The 22259-nt window shown below is 37.2% G+C and overlaps 1 protein-coding gene across 7 annotated transcripts in view; it reads left to right on the forward strand.

Moving 5' to 3' along the window:
* LOC135200190 (TOX high mobility group box family member 2-like) overlaps positions 1-22259 on the forward strand; it is a 1058689-nt gene that overhangs the window by 586996 nt on the left and 449434 nt on the right. For 2 of the 7 annotated variants that reach the window (XM_064228573.1, XM_064228577.1), the window contains exon 1: positions 2934-3603. The exons of the other annotated variants lie outside the window; for them this stretch is intronic. In XM_064228573.1, the coding sequence (XP_064084643.1) occupies positions 3602-3603 (2 nt within the window). In that variant the 5' untranslated portion in view covers positions 2934-3601. Of the gene's footprint in view, positions 1-2933; positions 3604-22259 lie in introns of those variants that run through there. 7 annotated transcript variants of the gene reach the window in all.

A 22259-nucleotide genomic window follows, 5' to 3' on the forward strand; every position in this document is an offset into this window, starting at 1 on the left:
CGGATTCCTTAGCACGTGGCCCATCTCCCCCCCTCTCTCTCTCTCTCTATGTATGTAGTATATAGTATTATAAGCCTTATGCCCTCTTATCTTCTCGATTTGGTAATGAATACTATATATATACTACGTATCTGGACAAAAGGTGACCCGTAAATTTTGCTGTATATATGTTTGTGTCCGCGTGGAACACTGTTTTTCAACATATAATAATGTATACACACGCACACACACACGTGTATATATATATATATATATATATAATATATTATATATATATATATATATATATATATATATATATATGACTGGTAAAGGTGTTCTGTAACAACAGAATTCCATCTAATAAAAGGAGCCCATTAGAGAAATTTAAAGTAATTAATCCTAAATTACCCTACTTTTATGGTCTTCCCAAAACTCACAAAAGACAATCTTCCATTCAGACCCATCGTTTCATGCGCCGGAGCTTTCAATTACAAATTTCTAAATGGTTAGCTGGCCTCCTTTCTCCTTTTTTAGGCACTTTTTTCTCCCAGTCACATCAAACATTCGGAAGACTTTTGTCACAAATTCAGAGAAGCACATATACCACTTCACAACATAAAACTTTTAAGCCTTGACGTAGACTCCCTATTCACAAAAGTACCAGTACAGGACGTTCTTCAGTTTTTAAGGGAAAAATTATCCCCCTATTCAGATCATTTCCCTTTGGCACTTGACAAAATAATAAAGTTAGTTGAATTATGTGCATCTAATAACGTATTTTCATTCAGGGAATCATTCTACAAGCAAAAATTCGGGTGTAGTATGGGTAGAGTTTAAGTCCTATTTTAGCCAATCTGTACATGGAATACTTTGAAACTACAGTAATAAATGCAATAAAACCCAAAAACATGCTGTGGATGAGATACGTGGATGACATACTAACATTTTGGGATAATAAGTGGGGTAATTTTAATGAATTCCTCTCAAAATTAAACGCATTAGTGCCCAGCATCAAATTTAAAAGTTGAATGGGAAACAGACAACAAAATTCCTTTTCTTGATGTTTTAATAATCAGAGACACGACAGAATACAAATTTACCATATACAGAAAACCAACGTTCTCACTTTCATATAATTCACTACTTTAGCTATCATGACAATACTATCAAGATAGGTGTAGCTAGCAACCTATTCTTAAGAGCCTTACGAATTTGTTCCCCAGATTTCCTGGAAAAAGAATTTGAACTAATTCGCAAGCAACTCTCATCTTTAAAGTATCCTGACCCATTATAATTGAGAAAGCAATTCAAAAAGCAAACGTAATTTTCTAACCGACCCCCTAAAGACAAGACCAGAGACACACCCAACAATAAAATAAAAATTCCCCACCTGGAGACGATTAAGAGAGTAACTCACACCCTTGGGAAATCCAACCCTTTTGCATTTACCTACCAAATACCTTAGCCAAATCCCTGATTAACGTCCAACAAAAGACATCGCCCAAAGACTCTGGGGTATATGAGATCCCATGCCAGGACTGTGACCAATCTTACATTGGATTTACAGGTAAATCACTTCCCCAGAGATTAATACAACACAAAACGTCAAAAGTAGTCCCTTTGATGTTGAAGTAATTTCCCTTTGACTCGGATTCCTTAGCACGTGGCCCCATCTCCCCCCCTCTCTCTCTCTCTCTCTATGTATGTAGTATATAGTATTATAAGCCTTATGCCCTTCTTATCTTCTCGATTTGGTAATGAATACTATATATATACTTACGTATCTGGACAAAAGGTGACCCGTAAATTTTGCAGTATATATGTTTGTGTCCGCGTGGAACACTGTTTTTTCAACATATAATAATATACACACGCGCACACACACGTGTATATATATATATATAATATAATATATATATGATATATATATATATATATATCTCGTGCCATTGTTTGCCTAAGCAGTGAATTTTAACCCATTGGTTAGTCGACTATGGTAGGTCGCAACTTTTGTGGAGGAGAACATGGGCTATCAACTATATATCGAAATTATTGCTGATGACTGGAAAGTGAACATCTTCCGAGACTATCCAATTAAAAGGGGAAGGCACCCACACAAATATATATACGTATTATATATATATATATATATATATATATATATATAATATATGTATATATATATATATATATATATATATATATATATATATATATATTATAGTGTGTGTGTACTCATAGAATCAGCTCTGTTTATTCCTTTCGGGGTTGCTTTAGTATTAGGAAGCCTACCCTTTCGTTTGAAGTCATCCCCAAATAAGTACTTTTTTGAAACCAGTGTTTCAGAAACCGAAGTCAGAAATTGGTCAGGCAGCTGATGAAAATAGTTGGTTTAGAAAAATGATTTCACGCGAATGGTACTCATTATAATGACACTGGGATCCATCGCGAGTAAGTTTCGTAATCAGCAGCGTACCCTGCTCCTATTTGCTTTTAAATTCTTATTCGTGCTTTTACGTTTTGTTTGTATGCTTTATATCTCGTATAATACTTGCTTTTACGTCAAAGGCGATTTTAAGAGTGCACTATTAATATCAGCAGCATGGGTATAGCCGTAAAAAGACGCTTGGGCTGGGTGGGGTATTGGCGGCCGTTGGTTAGCAAAGACATTGGCAGAGAGGCAAGGCTGAGAAGCTGGGTAGGGGCGTTGGGCTGAGAGAGATCGTGGTGGAGGTGTTGGGTCGAGGTAGGCGTTGAGAGGTTGTTGATGGTCCTCGGGGGGGATGGGGGGTTAGGGGTCGGAGGAGGGAGGGTCGGAGGAATGGATAACCACCGCAGTACTACTACCCACAAACCCGCCAGAAGTACCACCACCTCCACAACCCTGTACCCTCTCCTTTCCTCGTCTACCCAGTACCCTTGTACCACTCGCCTATCTGCCGTTACAACGACCACACACGCATGTATACGCCTGCGTCAAGTTCTCACACGACTTGCATTATAATAACAACCATAACTACCATTGTAGTAACTCTTATCTGTCGTTTGCACGACAAGCGTGTGCAGGCCGTTCTTGTTCGCCCTTGCTAAGCGTTAGAACACGCGGTTGTCCACCTGACTTCCATCTCGGGCTGTAGAGTTATTGCGTTCTTGCCATGCGGTTGTCAATGTGGCTGTAGCGACAGTTTTCAGTGCAGTGTCTTCACGAATCATTGGCATTTGTGTATGTGTTGTGTTTTTTGTGGTGAAACATTCTTTGAAGTTATTTTTGAAGTCAGTTGTCTTACTGTGACTCTTGATATGTTACCCTGAAGATGAGATATTGTAGTTAAAAAGGAATTCGTATGAATTTGATTGAAAGTGGTCAGTATCCCAAAGCGAATTGTTATCGTTTGTATGAGTGGAATACACCCATATCCTGTTCAGTTACGCAAAGTCCTACGCGATCGATACCACGAGGCAACAAGTTTTTGTGTAGCTGGCGTTTACGCACTTTGCCGCCGGATATTTGCTTCATTCATCGATCAAGATATAGATATTAGGTTGAATTTCTTTAGCACTAACTCAGCCGACGCATATATTGGGATATCAAACACCACTTGGTGACTCTTCTCTTGAAATGTAAGTATTCAACTCAGCTTTGTAAATATTTTGTCATTTTAGAATTACAATATACTGTACAATTTAGCTTCTTATACTGCCATCGATTATGAATAATTAAGAATGAGGCTCTTATTACCTTTCTCTTTGTTTATGGTCACTTCTGTGCGCTTACAAAACACACACACACACACACACACACACACACACACACACACACACACATATATATATATATATATATATATATATATATATATATATATTATAAAAGAAAAACGGGGGACGAAGGTCAAATAGTCTTCCTTGAGTGCAACTGACTAGTTTAAATTTAGTTCCGGGTACAAGCTGTCTTATTGTTCAAAATTTAATTGCCATATTCTATAACCATCCTCAGTTGAATGCTTTGAGAAGTTACTAGATTTTTTGGTAAAAGTTAACTATTTATTTTGATACTATATACGTACTGCAATACGGATTGTAGTTACAATATTTTAGAATAGACGTGTCACTTGCATTTAGTAATGCGTTAGTCCTTTCTTTTTCATGCATACAGCCCTGCATACTCAGTGTTATCCACTTCCGTCCTGCATGTATTCTCTCACTTCCCGCGCACGTAGGCACTTTCTTTCTAGTTACACCATTTATTAAATACTTATAGGTCTTTCACTTTTCTTTCCTATGCATCCAAATAATTTCCACCAACCTACTGCCCTCCTTTATCTCCGCAAGATCCAAACAGCCAAAAACATTTTGATCCTTCGTTTGCTCCCAAGTTAACCTTTTACGACCACCTATCACCACTTTTTTTTTTTTTTTTTTTTTTTTTTTTTTTTTTTAACCTCCGCAGTTAACTTCCACGAAGGAGACTTGGTTCAACCCACATCCTGTCGTGCTTCTCGTGGATTCCATGGACATTCAAAGTAGTCATATATCCTAATGTTATCCATATATAATATATATATCTATATATATATATATATATATATATATTTATATATATATATATATATATATATATATATATATTTATATTATTATTATTAATTAGATATTGTGTTTATGTATGCAGTTTGTTTTTGTTTGCATGTGTGTTAACGATATAGGTATAATATCGCGAACATTAGCTTCCTAAACCATAATTTAGAAGCCAAGTACTCTGGGCTTCCATTTTTATTCTGTATGAAGCTATATTTCTGCAAAAATCAAGAAATTACATAACGTGCCCCTCTCGCCCCCCGCCCCCCATAATATGCAAGCCGACTGGCAAAGATGAGGAAACATCCTTGGTCGATCGAGGAAGTGGAGGAAGAAAGATCCTAATCATAATATTCAAGGTTCATGAAGTTGTGTGCTTTTTGTCTCTTCATTTCATGATTATTTTTTTTTATTATTATTATCTAGCTTTATTTGTGGCTGTGAAATCGACCAATCAGTGGTTAGTCCTGCAGGTGAACATCGTTATTATTGAACCATAATTAACCTGTATCAACAAATCTGTAGTAATGTTATTCTAACGCACCTGTAATGCATATAGAGTATTTTTAATCAATCAAACTATTATATTATATAATATATATATATATATATATATATATATATATATATATATCATATATCATACATACACGTAAATTCGTACATACATACATACATACATAAAAATAAATTCGTAGTGATCTATCATCGTGTAAGTGGTGACTTGCTTATTGATATTGCTTTCCATTGTAATTTCATCAATTCTTGATCATTCAAGCAAGTACAAAAGTTTCACAAGAGATAGAGAGGAGTTGGGGGGGGGGGGGGAGGTGGATTGAGATCGATGACTGGTGACCCAAGGGTTGTAGCGTATCCAAAGAAGAATTAAGAAGAAAAAAAAGAAAAGTGTAATGAAGGAAAATGCCTTCACACCTGGTAATTAAATCACTTTGAGAATAGTTGAAGCATCTGCGATACTTGGCATTCTACCCCGACTCGGTAAGTGCGAGGGAAGAATGCCCTTCTATCGATGGGCATTCTTTGTCTTGGCTTTTTAGCTACGTTTAATTTGCTCCTGGCTTCCGAGTGATGATGGCGATGATGAGGTTCTTGTGCTCACGGGACCTAAATTCTCTGCATTTCCTCCGGTGAAGAAGTAGAGTAGAAGTAGTAGGTGGCTCTCAGATCGATTTAGGAATCGCTTTTGAAACGACACTTATGGAGCAGCAACAGTAGCAGCAGCAGCAGTTGTTAGATGTGGTTTGCCGCTCATTTTCGCCATTGCCATATTCCGATTAGCGCACCTCCCTCCCTACGTATTTGGTGACGAAATTTTGCCCGTCTAATATTTCTTGGTAGTAGGTTCTGTACACAATGGACCAATTCTCTATTGTAAAGTAAATATATATTACAAATAACACGAATACTTTGTTATGAAGTATAGCCGTTGCAAACCATGTGCATGTGTGGAAAAATTGGTGATCTTTGTTGTCAATTGAGGATGGAAAACGATCTGCACATTGCAACAATAAAGGAAGTGATGTTGCAACTTTTGGTATTTTGTCTTCTCTCTTTCTTCCTGTCTTTCTTATTTTTCTTCATTTGATCTCATTTCTCATCACTATAATACGCATAGACTGCTATGAATTCAACACTTTGGAGTAATGTGAATTCAAAATTTGTGAAAAGCACGTCGGCATGTAGTTTATTAAAGCCAATATTTTTCTTAAACTTTGAGTTGGTTTCTGAGCTTGAATTGGTATTCCAGTTCGGTTTTCCGTTTGGTTAAAGCAGGGTGTTCCGAATCTGAAGTGGTTCTTAGAATTAAATTTAATTCCTACTCCCTTACCGAAGTGCTTTGTGCCATAATCCTTGTCTGTAAACTTTCCTGTTTTTTTGACCTTTGCGTTTTCGTTTATTCTTTTCTGAAAATCCCATGTAAACAGGTTTCAAGGATGTCACCAGTTGATTGTACAGTATACAATATATCAAATTTTCCAGCATTGATGTTTGTATGAAAACCTGAATTTCTTCATGTAGTAGTATTTTCCCGGTTATAAGAAAGAACGCAATAACAGGAAAACAATATGGTCAGAAATTTGTCTTTCAAGTCTGGTCATCATTGGAGAGGTTTTCGGAAGGCCACAATACCTAGCCAATAGGCGGTGTTCCCGCGCTCTCGGGTTAGCCCACTTCTCCTCTCACCGCCCATAGAGAAAACGGGAAATGCGGCACGCGCGACCAATCAGCGGTAAGTTTGCCCCTTACTGGCTTTTGTTTTGTCAGTGATGGTGAAATTCGTTGGTGTTCTGACCTGCTTTTGTTAAAGATTTTGAAAGAGATAGGATTCTCTCTCTCTCTCTCTCTCTCTCTCTCTCTCTCTCTCTCTCGTATATGTGATGGAATTTTATTACGGTCAAGGAGGCTTTTCATGATGGTTATCCACTGTCACACGTAGGAGGGCCTACAGGGTTTTAGTAACCTTGGCCACACAAGTCTTTTTCAGTCTCATCATATCAGTTCTATTAGTTGTCAATGCTGTGGGAGTTTTCGCTTCATATATATATATATATATATATATATATATATATATATATATATATATATATATATTATTATATATATATTGCGTGTATGTAGTATTTAATGAAAGTCATTTTGTATGCAATGTTCTTGTGTTGCTTAAGATTACGTTATGATACCTTCCTCATCGTAGTCTTGTAATTTGGTATTTTCTGTGCAAGATGCTGGCTTGGCTAGGAAGTGGTGTGATGCTGCTAGGATGTAACGCCCCGGATGTAACTTATTAGATTATTTTCAGCTCTAGCACTCCCTCCTTTGGGAAGGTACCCCTTCCTATATCCATCACCCTGCTACTCTTTTCCTGTGTGACGGTGGTGGTTTCACACAGTTATTTCTGTCCTTTGTTCCCTTTGTAACTCAATGTTGCATTTCCATTCATCCTCCTGTATTTTGCCTCTATCGGGCTGGAGCGAGAAAGAGAGACGAATCACCCTCTGTCCAAAATGGGTACGTTTTCATCCTTTCTCTCATGCCCACTAAAGAATCCTGTTTCTTGTAGTCATTTTTTTATTCGTCATTCATATACTAGTTGTGCTCCCTTCATGTTTGTCTTATGTATTTATCCTGAGTTATCGTGATAGAAATTTTGATATTGTGTGGAGTTAGTAGTGTACGTGTGTATACTGCGTGTGTTCATTTTACTTCCGCCTCCTTCCTCTCTTTTCTTTTGTTTTTACGGTTAAAACCATCTGTCATGCTGGGTCCTTGTTCTCCCTCCTTTGGAACCCTGAAGCTTCTTATTTTCCTTTTCCTCTCTCTCTGTCTCTGTCTCTCTCTCTTCTCTCTCTCTCTCGTTTCTTTTACGGTAAACCATTTCTGTCATGAGTGGGCTCTTGTTCTCCCTTCTTGGAAACCCTGAAGTTTCTTAGTTTTCCTCTCTTCTCTCTCTCTCTCTCTCTCTCTTATATATATAGTAGACCGAATTATTTTTATATGACTACACAGTTGAGCTCACATAACTGACATTACTGAACAGTAACGAGTGAGGAAAGAAATTGCTTATGGAAAGGTTCAGATGGATAACGAATAATACAAAACTTAAACGCGCAAGCAGTTTTTGATGGAAGTAAAACAAGTGATTTTTATAATACTTTTTTTTTTTTTATAAAAACGAAATACACCGCTATATAGTCGAAAAAGGACAGCAGAAGGAATTTATATATATAAAAACTAAATTCATCGTTGTAGAGTTAAAGAAGCCAGCAATTTTTTTGTTTTTTTTTTTGTGATCGAACGAAATTCACCGGTAAATATAGTTTAAGAGACCGGCAGAATTTTTTTTTCTTTAATAAAACCGGACAATGCACCGGTATCTAAGTTGGAAAGAGAGGAAAGCAGAATTTTTTTTTTTTGTAGCCTCAATAATTTTAAGTGTTTGGTGGTAAAGTGAAAGAGCTTGATCAGATTCTGGGTATAAGTTGTACGAGAATATTAAGGTCTTCAAGAAATTTTTACCTGAAAGTAGATCGGTCTCTATCTCCTGAAGATGAGAATTGTTATTTTACCTATGAAAATTAATTGTTCGTGAGCTTTCTAGTTATTTAAGTGCTCCATTGATGGTATCTAAACGTTATTTTTTGTAAGGAACAGGGAATGTCGTTTCGCTTTGTCAGTTGAAAAAAAATAGCGCTGTGACGTTTTTCAAAGAACATCACTGAATAAAGTAGTGAATTTCAACAAGTCGCCGTGAACCTGGACTTAACACGATCAGTTCTTTTCATGATTTATTTTTGATGTAATGGCGCGTTTTTGTGCGTGAAAACTATACGGTGCTATTTTGTAATTCTTGCTTGTCTTTCTTTGTAGATTTAGAGATTGCCAGTTTTGGACAAGTCCAGGAACGGGAACCGGCCCAGATACCTTTCATAATACGAAAATATGTGACCCAATGCATAACTTGGAAGTTTTTATTAATGGAAACACACATTGTAATGCCAGAGGTGGCGCCTCTCTCTCTCTCTCATCTCTCTCTTCTCTCTTCTCTCTCTCTCTTCTCTCTCTCTCTCCTCTCTCTCTCTCTATAGCCTTCTTATCTTGCGATTTTTTACGAAGTGGTTGATTAAGTGTAACATACTCTGGCGGTGTAATATTACGTTGTGACTTGAGCAGTCTTAAAAGAATCGCTGAATATTCCGTTATAAATAGTGGGCCCGTGAGACGGCAACTCGATGTTCTTATCTCTTTCTAACTTAAAAGAATGATAATAATAATAAAAAGGAACGAATTAATATAAAAGAAGAGAAGACATGGAACTAGCCTCGAAAGAAACACTATACGTTCCTTTTGAAAGAAAGTCGATGATAGACCGTCTTGAAAGTTGAGTAAAGGACTCCCAGAAAGCAGATGACAGGGCGCTCCATCGCTTGAGGTGAAAGGAACCTCGCTGTAAGAGGAGCACTGACCACCTCAATAGATGCGGGAAGTGGTGGCCTGACGGATGTCACGTGGTTGTCTGAGACACCTTTACCCCAACCCAGAAAACTTCGGTGGCCGAATAGTGAATTTGCCTTTTTTTGAAAGCAGAAGCAAAGAGCCTCCTTCCGAAGAGAGAAGCCCGAGAAGGGAGTTTAGAGAAAAGAGGTGAGGACAAGGTTGTCCCGGCGAATTGCTTTGGATTCGACCCTAAATAGGGTAACAGGCATTACAAAGCAACCCAAGAGAAGGAAAGTTAGAAACAATTTTTTCTCAGAATCTTCATTAGAAATTTCTGTGACGACAGGCAAGTTAGATAACTGATTAAATGCTATTATTGTACGCTAACTAACCGACTTTTCGAGAGCATAGCTGAAGAGAAATTATAATTGAGGTGTGTTGGTTGCCAAATCACTGATAGAAATGAGGAGACTAGAGTCTTGAGGTACCCCATTAGAAAAGACTAAGGAAGAAGAATTATACCTACAACAAATATAAAAATGAAAGCATTACATATATCAGGATATAAAAAGTGTTTCCAGAAAGGATTATCTTTACAATACTTTTGAAAAAATTTTTGGGACAAAAGTCCCCTAATAATTATGCAAGAGTTCTGAATGTCCCCAGATTATCCAGATTTAAGGTGCCGGACTGTAGAGGGAGTTTGCTGGAGGCATGGGACTTGATCTCTGGATATTTGTATATAGTATTTGATTTTAATGTGTTAATGTTTACATGGGTACATTTAATAAATAAATAACTAGAAAAAACTATAAATGCTTTTGATATTCTTGTATGTTCTATTCCTGGCTGTTCTTACTTAAATTTTGTATTAAACTAAGTATATCAAGTTAGATTGTCAACAAATAGGACTTAAGCAAAGGGGGTATGGAACCATATTGGGCAATTCATTTGAGGTCAGGGGTCATCAGAAGGCTAGTCACGATTCACAGTTGCTCAAAGAAAGCCATAAATGTTGGATCCTGGAAAATGACTTTGATAGAAACCGTAATACTCCATGAATACAACACTGATCGTCTGGAAAATAATCAATGACACTAAAAAGAATAAATAAATTATAAAAAGGCCTGATGTGGAGGGTTTGATAGGTGGCCTTTTGTCATGGTAACTGCTTTATAGCAAGGAATTATATATTAAAGAAAAGGGAAACTCATCTTCTTCGAGAAGTTCTGCAGCAAGGAGGCATTCGCGCACGTGTTGGAGGCGCCCGTTCTCATGATTATTCTAGAATCCCCAGATAGGATATGGAACTCAACAGGCGCCGACGTGTCGTCAGAAAACGCCGCGAAATATGATGCAATATTTCGTCAAGATCCTTCGAAAACATTTCTGTCATCTCGGGAGTCTGGTAGGCCCCGCCCCCAGATCGCTATATATATACGACTTACGAAGTAGGAGAGAGCAGATCATTAGTGAGAGACCAGCAGAGATCGTCAGATCATCAGTGAGAGATCATCAGAGAGAGATAAGAGAAGAATGAACAGACGAAGGATAAGAGAGGAAGAAGGCGCACGAGAGTTTAATCGGAATCTGGCCAAGTCGTCGTCAGGGAGTGGACGACAGAGATATTTCGACGTTGAGCAAGCCTTCAGAGAAGAAACGGCCTACAAGAGGTTTCGAGGAGTTCTTACCCTTCAAGTATCAAGAATAGACATTGTTTTCTGCAGTACGGAGTCAAGAAGACGTCTGAAGTTACAGTTCTCCTTTTGTGAAGCCGTCGCCTCGAGCATAGATTTTCGACAGCTGCAAAACTGGCCAGCAAGTATTTCATTAAGGCACCGTTTCCCCAGTACACATACTGTAAGATTTTATCTTTGTTATGTAAATAGGAGAAACCATTCTGCATTTATCTTTGTTAGTAAGCTTGTAAATAAACTTTTGTTCTGTTTGTGTTTCTTTCTATATTCGTATCCCCAGTTTCAACTGTTGGTGTTGAATTCATTTTGTTTATTATAATATCGAACCTGTAGCGGACACTTTGTAGTTGAGTTTCTAATTTTGAAAATATTTTTGGTACTTTTCTTTTGGTACGCATCTCTCATTGATAGTTTTATTGATTTTTTTTATAGTAGGTCTTAGGGTGGTTTTAGTATTATCGGTATTCGTACGAAAGAAATTTATGGGTATTCATATAGTGTTGTCGCTCCAATAAACTTATTCATAAGGGAATATTGTCTTTCTATTAAGAGTAGTATATAAAGGGCTATCTTGTTGAATGAAACTTCACGGCTATGTATGTACCAGTGTATGTGTGTATATATATATATATATATATATTATATATATATATATATATATATATATATACGTATATACACGTATATACTCACCGTAAAGGGAAAAAGGGTTTGGTTTTACCTATAGAATTATGCCAGCCTTATGAAGAATTTTTTTTTTTTTTCGGTTTTGTTTTTATGAAATGATAAATCCGTAGCACTGAAAAAGATGGCCTTGTTTACTTTCAGTATCTGAATTATGTTTCAAATTAGTCTATATATATATATATATATATTATATATATAATATTATATATATAGTATATATATAATAACTATATACTATATATTACTACTTTATCGTGCCTTTGTAACATGACCAGAAGGAGCATTACACGTCATTGTTTATTCTACATGCTGATTAGTGGCTTGAAAGTGTACCTGACTTAAATGGACAAAACATGTTTGTTTTATCCTTGGGAAGCGATTTCAAAGAAAATCCAGCTAATACTCTTCATAAGGATAATAGGATTAGGTTTCTCTCTCTCTCTCTCTCTCTCTCTCTCTCTCTCTCTCTCTCTCTCTCTCTCTCTCTCTCTCTCTCTCTCTCTCTGTAAATGTTTAGCGTTTGTTTCACCTTTCCTATGTTGTCACTGTAGATATCACTGAAGTCTGAACTCTTTCTTGGCGCAGTTGTAGTGCCATCTGCTCACAAACTTAAGGACCATAGTTCGATTCTGGAACTGGACGGTTTGGGCTTGTTTACCAAAATCCAGTTTATATCTGCTTCCCTGTGCAGTGAATTGAAAAACGTAATTGTTAGTCGACCGTTATGGGTCGCAACTTGCGTTGAGAGGAAGAGAAAAAAAAAGCACCAGATGTCTGTCATTACTCGATCAAATTGTAAATATACCATTAAGGGCCTCTACGAATCAACTCTCAGGCCACCAAGTTTAAAACCGCCAATAGAGGTACTCTCTCTCTCTCGTACTCTCTCTCTCGTCTCTCTCTCTCTCTCTCTCTCTCTCCTCTATCTTTTCAATTGGGATGGTCTGTTGGAGAAATGTCCTTAGCAAATGTTAAATGAACTGGCATATTCTGCCTGAATGAGAGAGAGATCGACGTAATGTTATTGTCGGGAGTAATTAATACAAATGCCATGTACATTAAGTATTCATAATGAATTAGTTATTCGGATAAAATTAGCGACGCCGTTTAGGTAATGAACTCCAATACTTAAATGAGTTGAACGAAAACTCATACAGTAATTACAGTAATTACGTTTAGAGAATGCACGTAAATTAGTTACCCTTGTTTCATATTATAATGAAAATGGAATATCCTATGAGGACTTCTCCCAAACCCAGAATTAGACTTTATTTTTTAGTCTTATTTTTATTAATTACGCTACATGAAGTTGGATTATGTAATAGTTTGTCGTTAGTTATTTCTAATTTTTACTTATTCATGCATTTTAAAAGAAAAATTCTTCGTTTTGCGTATTTCTTCAAGTATACGCATCCAACATTCATTTTTAGAAACAGCAAGGAAAATGACTGAAATTTTATAAAGGAAGAACAATGTAGAGGCCCCCACTTATTTACAAAGTGTGTATGTGCTTGTTTTTTTTTTATTTTTCGAATTTAGATCAGTATTAATATTATTTACATAGGTACATTTTCCCTTTATTATGTAAATGTACGGGTGTGCCCATATAGAAAATGTAATGGTTTTTCATCCGAAGTGTCGCTCTCAAGAGAAAACCAAATTAACAGTTGTTGGCTCCTTTACTTTCTGTCTTCTGTAACAAAACTAAAAATCTTTGTTCAGATTCCGTTGTTGTCTGCACATATACAGATCTCATTAGAAGTACGTTCTCGATTTATATTCTTGATCTTTTACTCGTTCTTCTGTGTTCTTATTGTTTTTATATTTTTATTGCCTATTTTTTCCCTTATGCGTAAATTATTTCTCTGATTCAACTTAGTGGGACTGCAAGTTTCTATAACGCTCTGATCTACCGAGAGCTGCTCTTGTTCCAGGGTAAAATAAGCAAATCATTTCTAAGGATTTAAACAGCTTCCCACAGTACATCATTAGCCGTTTATCCTTTCGTGGTGAATGACGACATGCTTCATGATTTTTTGCCTCCTGTGCATTTCTCCATGGCAGTTCATTTTAGGAAGTTCTGTCATTTCCCAATATTACATTAACGTTCGTTCAGCAAGCACGCTACACCATCTTAACAATTTAGAATTAGCTCAACAGTCCGGTCGTGAATTTAAAGTTTTGCGGCCCCTCCTCCTCCCCTCCCTTTGCCGATCGTAACAATTCTCGTCGAATTCCAGAGCTACTAGAATGTCGATGAAGACTTTCATGGATTGTCGGATTCAGCTTTATTCATTCTATTCACAGAGATACCTATTTCCTTGTCGGTAATCTGACTCATCGATTAGCGTGAAATTCGGTTCAAGACCAAATAATGCAGTTTAGGGAATTCTCTAGTATGTAATCCCTTGAGTTCAAGTTGTTCACATGGGCGTTTTCTTGCACGTAAACGAAAAAAAAAATTGTGTTGAAATTCACCCCAAGTAAAATCCATATCAGTGGGATGATTTTACACTATTATGTACATTACCTACTGATGTACACATTGCATTCTTGCTTGCTTATAAAATTAGTATATAAAGCAAATCGGAATTCTGTGTTGCCTTGAAGCGAGAGTAAGGTTAGTCATAAAAAACAAAAATTATCGGGAGTTTTTCTGATGTTCCCATATATCGTAAAAAATGGAAATGCTTCTGAGATGGAACGTTGGTCCATTCTTGGACAAGGATGTGTCCACTAGTATTTGCTTCCGCAGAAACTAACAAAGCGGACATTTTGTAATGGCACCTAGACCGTCATATGCTTGCATTTAAACCTTCTGCGAGGAAAATGAGGGGAAGGAAATGACCCCACTCCAACACCCCGCATTCGTTTATCAGGTCTGGGTGAAGTTTCTTGGATGGAAAGGGCCAGAACGCTCGAATGCTGAGGGTAACGAAGGAACTGTAAGAAACTGTTGGGTTTAGTCGGCGGAGAAAAGGCATGACGACAATGATGTGTCATTACGCTACTATTTTCTTCAATGCTTAATTAAGATAGTAGGGTTTAAAGAACAGCCATTTTATAAATAGGACTTATGATAATGTATAACCGCGCAGAGTATACCTTCACCTTCCTAGAAATTACCATAACGTTTTTAATTATACTTTGAAATACTTATGATTTTGCGGTTTTAAGAGACTTTCTGCCTGTCATCTGTGACGTTTTAAACACCCAGATTTCAGCACTGGAAAGAGACTTTGAACGAGTCTCCATCGGGGAGAGTCAACAGTGTAAACATCCTCAGCCTCTCGCCCGTAGAAACGAATGTAACGGGCATTAGAAGTATGAAAGCAGGTTAATGGGAGGTCTCTTAGACCACATGCGGTGTGGTACGCTCGTTGTTACCTTTATGCCTGGAAAACCTTCCTTCATTCCCCTTCCCATTAACGGTGCCCAGGTATTTGCCCGATCGGCAGATAAAAGTCCCATTGGCCGGAGAAGGGAGGTGAGGAGTCAAGTTCTCCTTTGGATTCTCCCTCATTCAAGTCACTGGGACTCATAGTGTGTATTTGTCTTTCACTCTGCCGCTGCTTCGAGGTGAGATTATGTCAGGTCTGGTTTGCCTTTGTTTGGCAGGAGCAGGCACCAACCAGATTTCGTGTACCCCCACCCCCATCTTTTATAACATCATGTTTATACACAGATACGATGAGTTTCTTTTGTTGGACCATTTCTTGGAGTTTGTGTTTGTATAACATTGTCTGTGTTTTGATAGCTTTACATGTTTCCAAGTTGTGATGATTATCATGTAAGACAACGTAATAGCCGTTTCATCTTCAGTATACAACTGTTTTCAAAGTAATGTTGAATGCTTTGCTGTCACCTTTTGGGAATTAACAGTTTTGTTTAGCCTGATGTACTACAATGTATAGGATGAGACATTTGATGATATTGTGCCATCTGCGTATACTGTAACATTTTCAATCACTGAATCGTCATAGTTTTGTCGTCTAAAGGTTCTGAACTACGGTGGAAGATAAGGAACTAAGGAATCCCAAATGATTTCACCTGCCAGTAGGTGTGGAACATTAGTTATCAAGGGAAACATTCTCCATAGATCTTTTCCATCCTTGTTGACAAGTGGAACACTTTTTTGATGGTATCTTTTCCACGGGGGAAGAATAGGGCTATGAGATGGGGGGAGAATGGGAAGATTAAGACGGCCGGATTTTTACCTGCTGTCGGGAGGCCTCCCTCCCATCCTCCAAGAATGTCGACGCTTGTTTTTAAGGGCTTTTAATTGTGTTTTTAGGGTTCCCTCCTTTTCGTCACTCTTTGGGATAAGAATATGTTTCTTTCATTCATTTTTATTACTTGAAAGATCTTCCTTGTGATGTTTTACATTTCCGTTGGTAATTTTTAACTTGAAAAAAACCCTAATCATCTTACATTGGCAGTTTTTGTATCAACTTCGTCGAGAGAGAGAGAGAGAGAGAGAGAATATCTGCATAAGTGGTTTCATATTAGTGGATGCGGATTACTTCTCCGAGTCTTCCCGTATTTTACGGTGGATGTACATTTTGATGGAGCAGTGAACACCCACGTCTAGTTAATTTTCTTTTCACCTCCATTTTTCCTCTTCCTTCTCGAGAAGACGCCTTCCACGGTAAATGAACTGATTTTATTTCCATAAAGTCGAGCGTCAGACTATATGCCTAGCATCGAGACACTTGGATACACACAATAAAAGAGAAAGCTAGATGGAAGGATAAGAAATGTGTATCGTAAGATGATGTTAGGCCTATAAGGGAGAGTGCGGAGGTTGGAGGGAATACCGAGACCCATAGAGGGTGGTAAGGAGGGGGAGCAGGAGATATGCTGGAACAGCATACCCTCCCTCCTGCCCTGCCCTCCGCTCCCTCCATACTTGACAAGAAATCACTGCCATGAGTAAGCGCTGATCCGTCCGGTGATGATGTCCGATTCCTTCACTCCGGCTCCAAATGGTTCAGCCGCGTGAGCTGATTTCCATACAAGATAAAATGCACCTTATGCCAGGGACAGTTTTATGCTGAAGCTGCCCAAGTAAAGAACTGTGCTGGTTACGCCTTTATGCACCAGAGCTGATTGTGATCTTGTCTCTTGTGTTTACACTGACCTGTCTGTTCCCATTCTTATTGCTAGGATAGCAGTTTTTTTTTTTTTTCTTTAGGTTTTTTGTTTTCGTAGAAATGGAGTTCATTGCGGTTCCTTCAGGTGACACACACACACACACACACACACACATATATATATATATATATATATATATATTATATATATATATCGAGCTACAAATGTCCTTTGATATCTAATTCGCTCTACCTCGGAATTAATATATTTTTCATATATGTTTAACCGAAGGGGAATTTTTTTTTAGGCGATAATAGATTTGCTGGCTGACTGGCCCGAACCATCAACACCCTTCAAATCCAGGACGACAGTGAAAGCTTAGCACACCCAGCCACGCAAAGAGGATATAAGTTTATGGGCCGCCTCCCAACCTCAAATACCTGTCGCACTCAGGTATTCGTAGTTTTGGAGACTGCACAAACCCCCTCGTCCTCGGTAGTGTTGTAGTGCTTTTGTCCGCACGTAGCCATTATATAAGTCATATCACATTACCGTGATTCATATACATATATCGAGCTACAAATGCCCTTTAATATCTAATTCGCTCTACCTCGGTAATTAAAAATATTTTCATATATGTTTAACCGAAGGGGAATTTTTTTAGGCAATAATAGATTTGCCGGCTGACGGGCACGAACCATCGACACCTTCAAATCCAGGACGACAGTTGAAGCCTTAGTAGCCCACCCCGCCACTGCAAGAGGATAGAAGTTTATGCCGCCTCCCATCTCAAATACCTGTCGCACTCGGGTATTCGTAGTTTTGGAGATGCATCAAAATCCCCTCGTCTTGGTAGCGTTGTAGTGCTTTTGTCCGCACAGCCATTATATAAGTCATATCACATTACCGTGATTCATATACATATATCAAGCTACAAATGTCCTTTAATATCTGATTCGCTCTACCTCGGGATTTAATATATTTTCATATATGTTTAACCGAAGGGGAATTTTTTTTAGGCGATAATAGATTTATCGCCTAAAAAAACAAAATCCCCTTCGGTTTAAACATTTATGAAAATATATTAATTTCGAGTAGAGCGAATTAGATATTTAAGGACATTTGTAGCTCGATATATGTATATGAATCACAGTAATGTGCGGACAAAAGCACTGCAACGCTCCGAGGACGAGGGGGTTTGATGCAGTCTCCAAATCTACAAATACCTGAGTGCGACAGGTATTTGAGGTGGGAGGCGGCATAAACTTATATCCTCTTGCGGTGGTGGGTGGGCTAAGGCTTCACTGTCGTCCTGGATTTGAAGTTGTCGATGGTTCGTGCCCGTCAGCCAGCAAATCTATTATCGCCTAAAAAATTCCCCTTCGGTTAAACATAGTATATGAATATATATTAATTCCGAGGTAGAGCAAATTAGATATTAAAGGACATTTATAGCTCAATATATTTATATGAATCACGGTAATGTGATATGACTTATATAATGGCTACGTGCGGACAAAAGCACTACAATGCTACCGAGGAGGGGGGTGGTTTTGATGCAGTCTCCAAAACTACGAATACCTGAGTGCAACTGGTATTTGAGGTGGGAGGCGGCATAACTTTATCCTCTTGCGGTGGTGGGGTGGCTAAGGCTTCTCTGTCATCCTGAATTTGAAGGTGTCGATGGTTCGTGCCTGTCAGCCGGCAAATCTATTATTGCCTAAATAAAATTCCTCTTCTGTTAAACATATATGAAATATATTAATTCCGAGGTAGAGCGAATTAGATATTAAAGGACATTTTGTAGCTCGATATATGTATAGAATCACGGTAATGTGATATGACATATATATATAAATATATATATATATATATATATATATATATATATATATATATATATATATATATATATATATATATATATATATATGTGTGTGTGTGTGTGTGTGTGTGTGTGTGTGTGTGTGTGTGTGAATAACTTAATCTCAACAAACATTAACCCAGATTGTCATTTAATATCCAGTTCATTATACCCAAGGGTAATTTTACTTGATAAGTGCTTCATCACCCCTGGGTTTCGAACCGAGCGTGGTTACAAAGCATGGGTCATAAGTCATTGTACATCGCTGTTCTTAAACCGGCAGCAGTTTGAAGCCCAGTTATGAAGCACCTATCACATATAATTTCCACTTAGGTTATAAGCTATTCCCGAGGTATATATAGCGAATCGAATGTTGAACGAGATATGTGGCTGATAGTTTGTAAATATAGAAAATTACTTGGGTTAGTGAAAAAATTCAGATTCATATATATTACATATTGCATTTTAAACTCGTGTATAATTCCTTTGGTGTGTGTGTGTATATGTATGTGTGTATATATATATATATATATATATATATATATCTATATATATATATATATATATATATATATATCAAAAATTGTCCATAAAGGTAAGGGGACACACACAGATGTACTGGCTGTCTTTATTGCGACGTTTCGTAATTATCCAATTTAATTACATCATCAGGCTGTTTAAAATTAAATAAAATTCCTAGTAAAAATTTTTTATTTTTAAAACAAAACTAAAAATTAAAAATTCAGAAATGCTAAAGCTAAAAGATTATTCTTACAAAGTGTAACTCAGTTTCACTGCTGCTTTCAATTTTTTTCAATTTTTGTTTTATTTTATGTTCATTTATCTTTCATTTTAATGTATGTCCTTTAAATAATTTAAATCCCTAATTTTAATGTGTATATTTCGTACACTTTCGTAAGAATAATTATTTAGCTTTTGCATTTCTGAATTTTTAATATATATATATATATATATATATATATATATATATATATATATATATATATATAGTAGGGCGATTAAAAGAATTGTTAGTGGAACGAACTTTACTTGGAGAATTCTTCGTAGCAGCAACGCTGGTTTCCCGGTTACCGTCGGAATCCGCCCGTGACGCGTGGGATGGAGGTCGACTGTCGCAAGCAGGTAATTCGTACTTTGCTTCGAAAGTCCTCTGAGTGACTTGACTGTCGTCTTGGAGTTGTTATAAGTTTTTTTTTTTTTTTTTTTTTTTTTTTTTTTTTTTTTTTTTTTTTGTGATATTGACCTTATCTACATGTATGCGCGTGCTTTCCCTTGCGCTCATATTATCTGAACATTAACCAGTGATGAGAAAGTGGGCAGTGTTATTCATCATCATTATACACTTCACTTTTTTTAAGGGGTGGCTTAACTAAGTATAACACTTTTTATCCTAACCATACTGCAACTTCCGTCATGTCGTACGTGAACATAAAACCTTACTCAAGTGAATTTATAGCGTCACGTATATCGAAAAGCTATTAACCCTTGTTCTCGGTACTCGCCAGGTGGTTCACAAAGTATGTGTAGTCTCTTGCGTAGGCATAGATCATGTCTTACCCCATATATAGTTATCCATAACGAAAGGGCATAAGGTTGAATGGGCATAACCATCCAAGTTTCACCACATTAACCATTAAACCACACGTGCATACACATATATATGATGTATGTATATAAATGTATATTATATATATATATATATATATATATATATATATATATATATATATCTATATATATATATAATACAGTAATAGCTTCAGTAATTGCGCCTGAAATACTGCAAAACCGATATAGTTGAGTTTTATTTTCTTGAGGTTGCTATGCTTTATGGTAATAGTAATATATCGTTTGCAATGCATTCGAGATTTGTTCAGACTGAAAAGTACTTTGTCTTTTGATCGGAAACAACACCTTGTTCATATTCTTTTTCGTATTCATTCTCGTCAAGTGCATTTACAAGAAATTTATTTTTTGTGTAAACTGCCAAGATCCTGCAGTGTATAGAAATTGTTTATGAAGAAAATGAACCGAAGTGAATTACAAAAAAGGTTGGACATTTTCTTCGGTCAAAAAAAAAACATTATGATATTGTTACTGTCCCATTTTGAAAATAAATAATATTGTCATTTCAGTCCTGTTTTGCGTATTAGAACTGTGTATTTATTCCTGTGTGAAACTGTATATATATTTTTTCTACTGAATTTTGCAATCTCTCTCTCTCTCTCTCTCTCTCTCTCTCTCTCTCTCTCTCTCTCTCTCTCTCTCTCTCTCTCTCTCTCTCTGTTTATTGAACTCGTTGGTTTTTTCATGTTATACAGCCAACGGAAAAATGTGACAAAAAATCATTTGCAATCAGGGCCGTGAATCCAGCCTTCATTAACTCAGACGAGATCGCTATTATTCCATGACCACAAAGTAAACGCCTTCATTTTCCTCTCTCTCTCTCTCTCTCTCTCTCTCTCTCTCTCTCTCTCTCTCTCTCTCTCTCTCTCTCTCTCTCTCTCTCTCTCACCTGAGGAAGAAGAGTGAGGAAGCTGAGAGGGAATCTTAAGGGGGAGAGGGGGAAGACGAAGTTCTCAATATATAATTCATTCGTTGAAGATTCAATTTCGCTCGAACGATGTTGGCATTCTCTCTCTCTCTCTCTCTCTCTCTCTCTCTCTCTCTCTCTCTCTCTCGAACTCCTGTTCTCAGGCCTGGTCCCCCCTCCCCCTCCCCCCCTCAAACTGAACCCTACCCACCAATATATGTCTTTCTCCTAGTGCCATTGTAGCAAGTTAGCTTCAGTCAAGATATGCACAGAATTTAATTAAAGTTTGTCACGGGTGCGACTGGGCGCCTTGCTTTGTTTATAATTAGCTCTCTCTCTCTCTCTCTCTCTCTCTCTCTCTCTCTCTCTCATCGTTATCCAGTTCTCCTTATTTTCGATAAAAAAAAATAGTTTTGTTTCATTTCATCTCAATTATCCTTATAGGTATTTGATTTTTGATTTGTCATGTTTTCATACAGTTTTCCGTTTAGATTTGAACATTTGCGCTCTCTCTCTCTCTCTCTCTCTCTCTCTCTCTCTCTCTCTCTCTCTCTCTCTCTCTCTCTCTCGTATTTTTAAAGTCATATTGTCGCGAGGTAATTTATGATTGGTCGTACCTAGCCTGTTGAGTCAGGTCAGAAAGGAATTAAACATGATAGGGTATATATAGAGGGCCAAGTTTTTTTCGGTTCCATTAATTTTGGTCAGTAAATTCCCCTTCAGGTTTTGCCCAATGATAGTTTGCAGTTCCGGCTATTGTTGGTAAATAATTTGTATATGAGATCTTGAAGTATCGTTGAAAATGTTTTCATTTAAGAATATGTATTCCTTGGGATAGTGCACTTCT

The sequence above is a fragment of the Macrobrachium nipponense genome, chromosome 26, assembly GCF_015104395.2.
Source record: "Macrobrachium nipponense isolate FS-2020 chromosome 26, ASM1510439v2, whole genome shotgun sequence".
NCBI lineage: Eukaryota > Metazoa > Arthropoda > Malacostraca > Decapoda > Palaemonidae > Macrobrachium > Macrobrachium nipponense.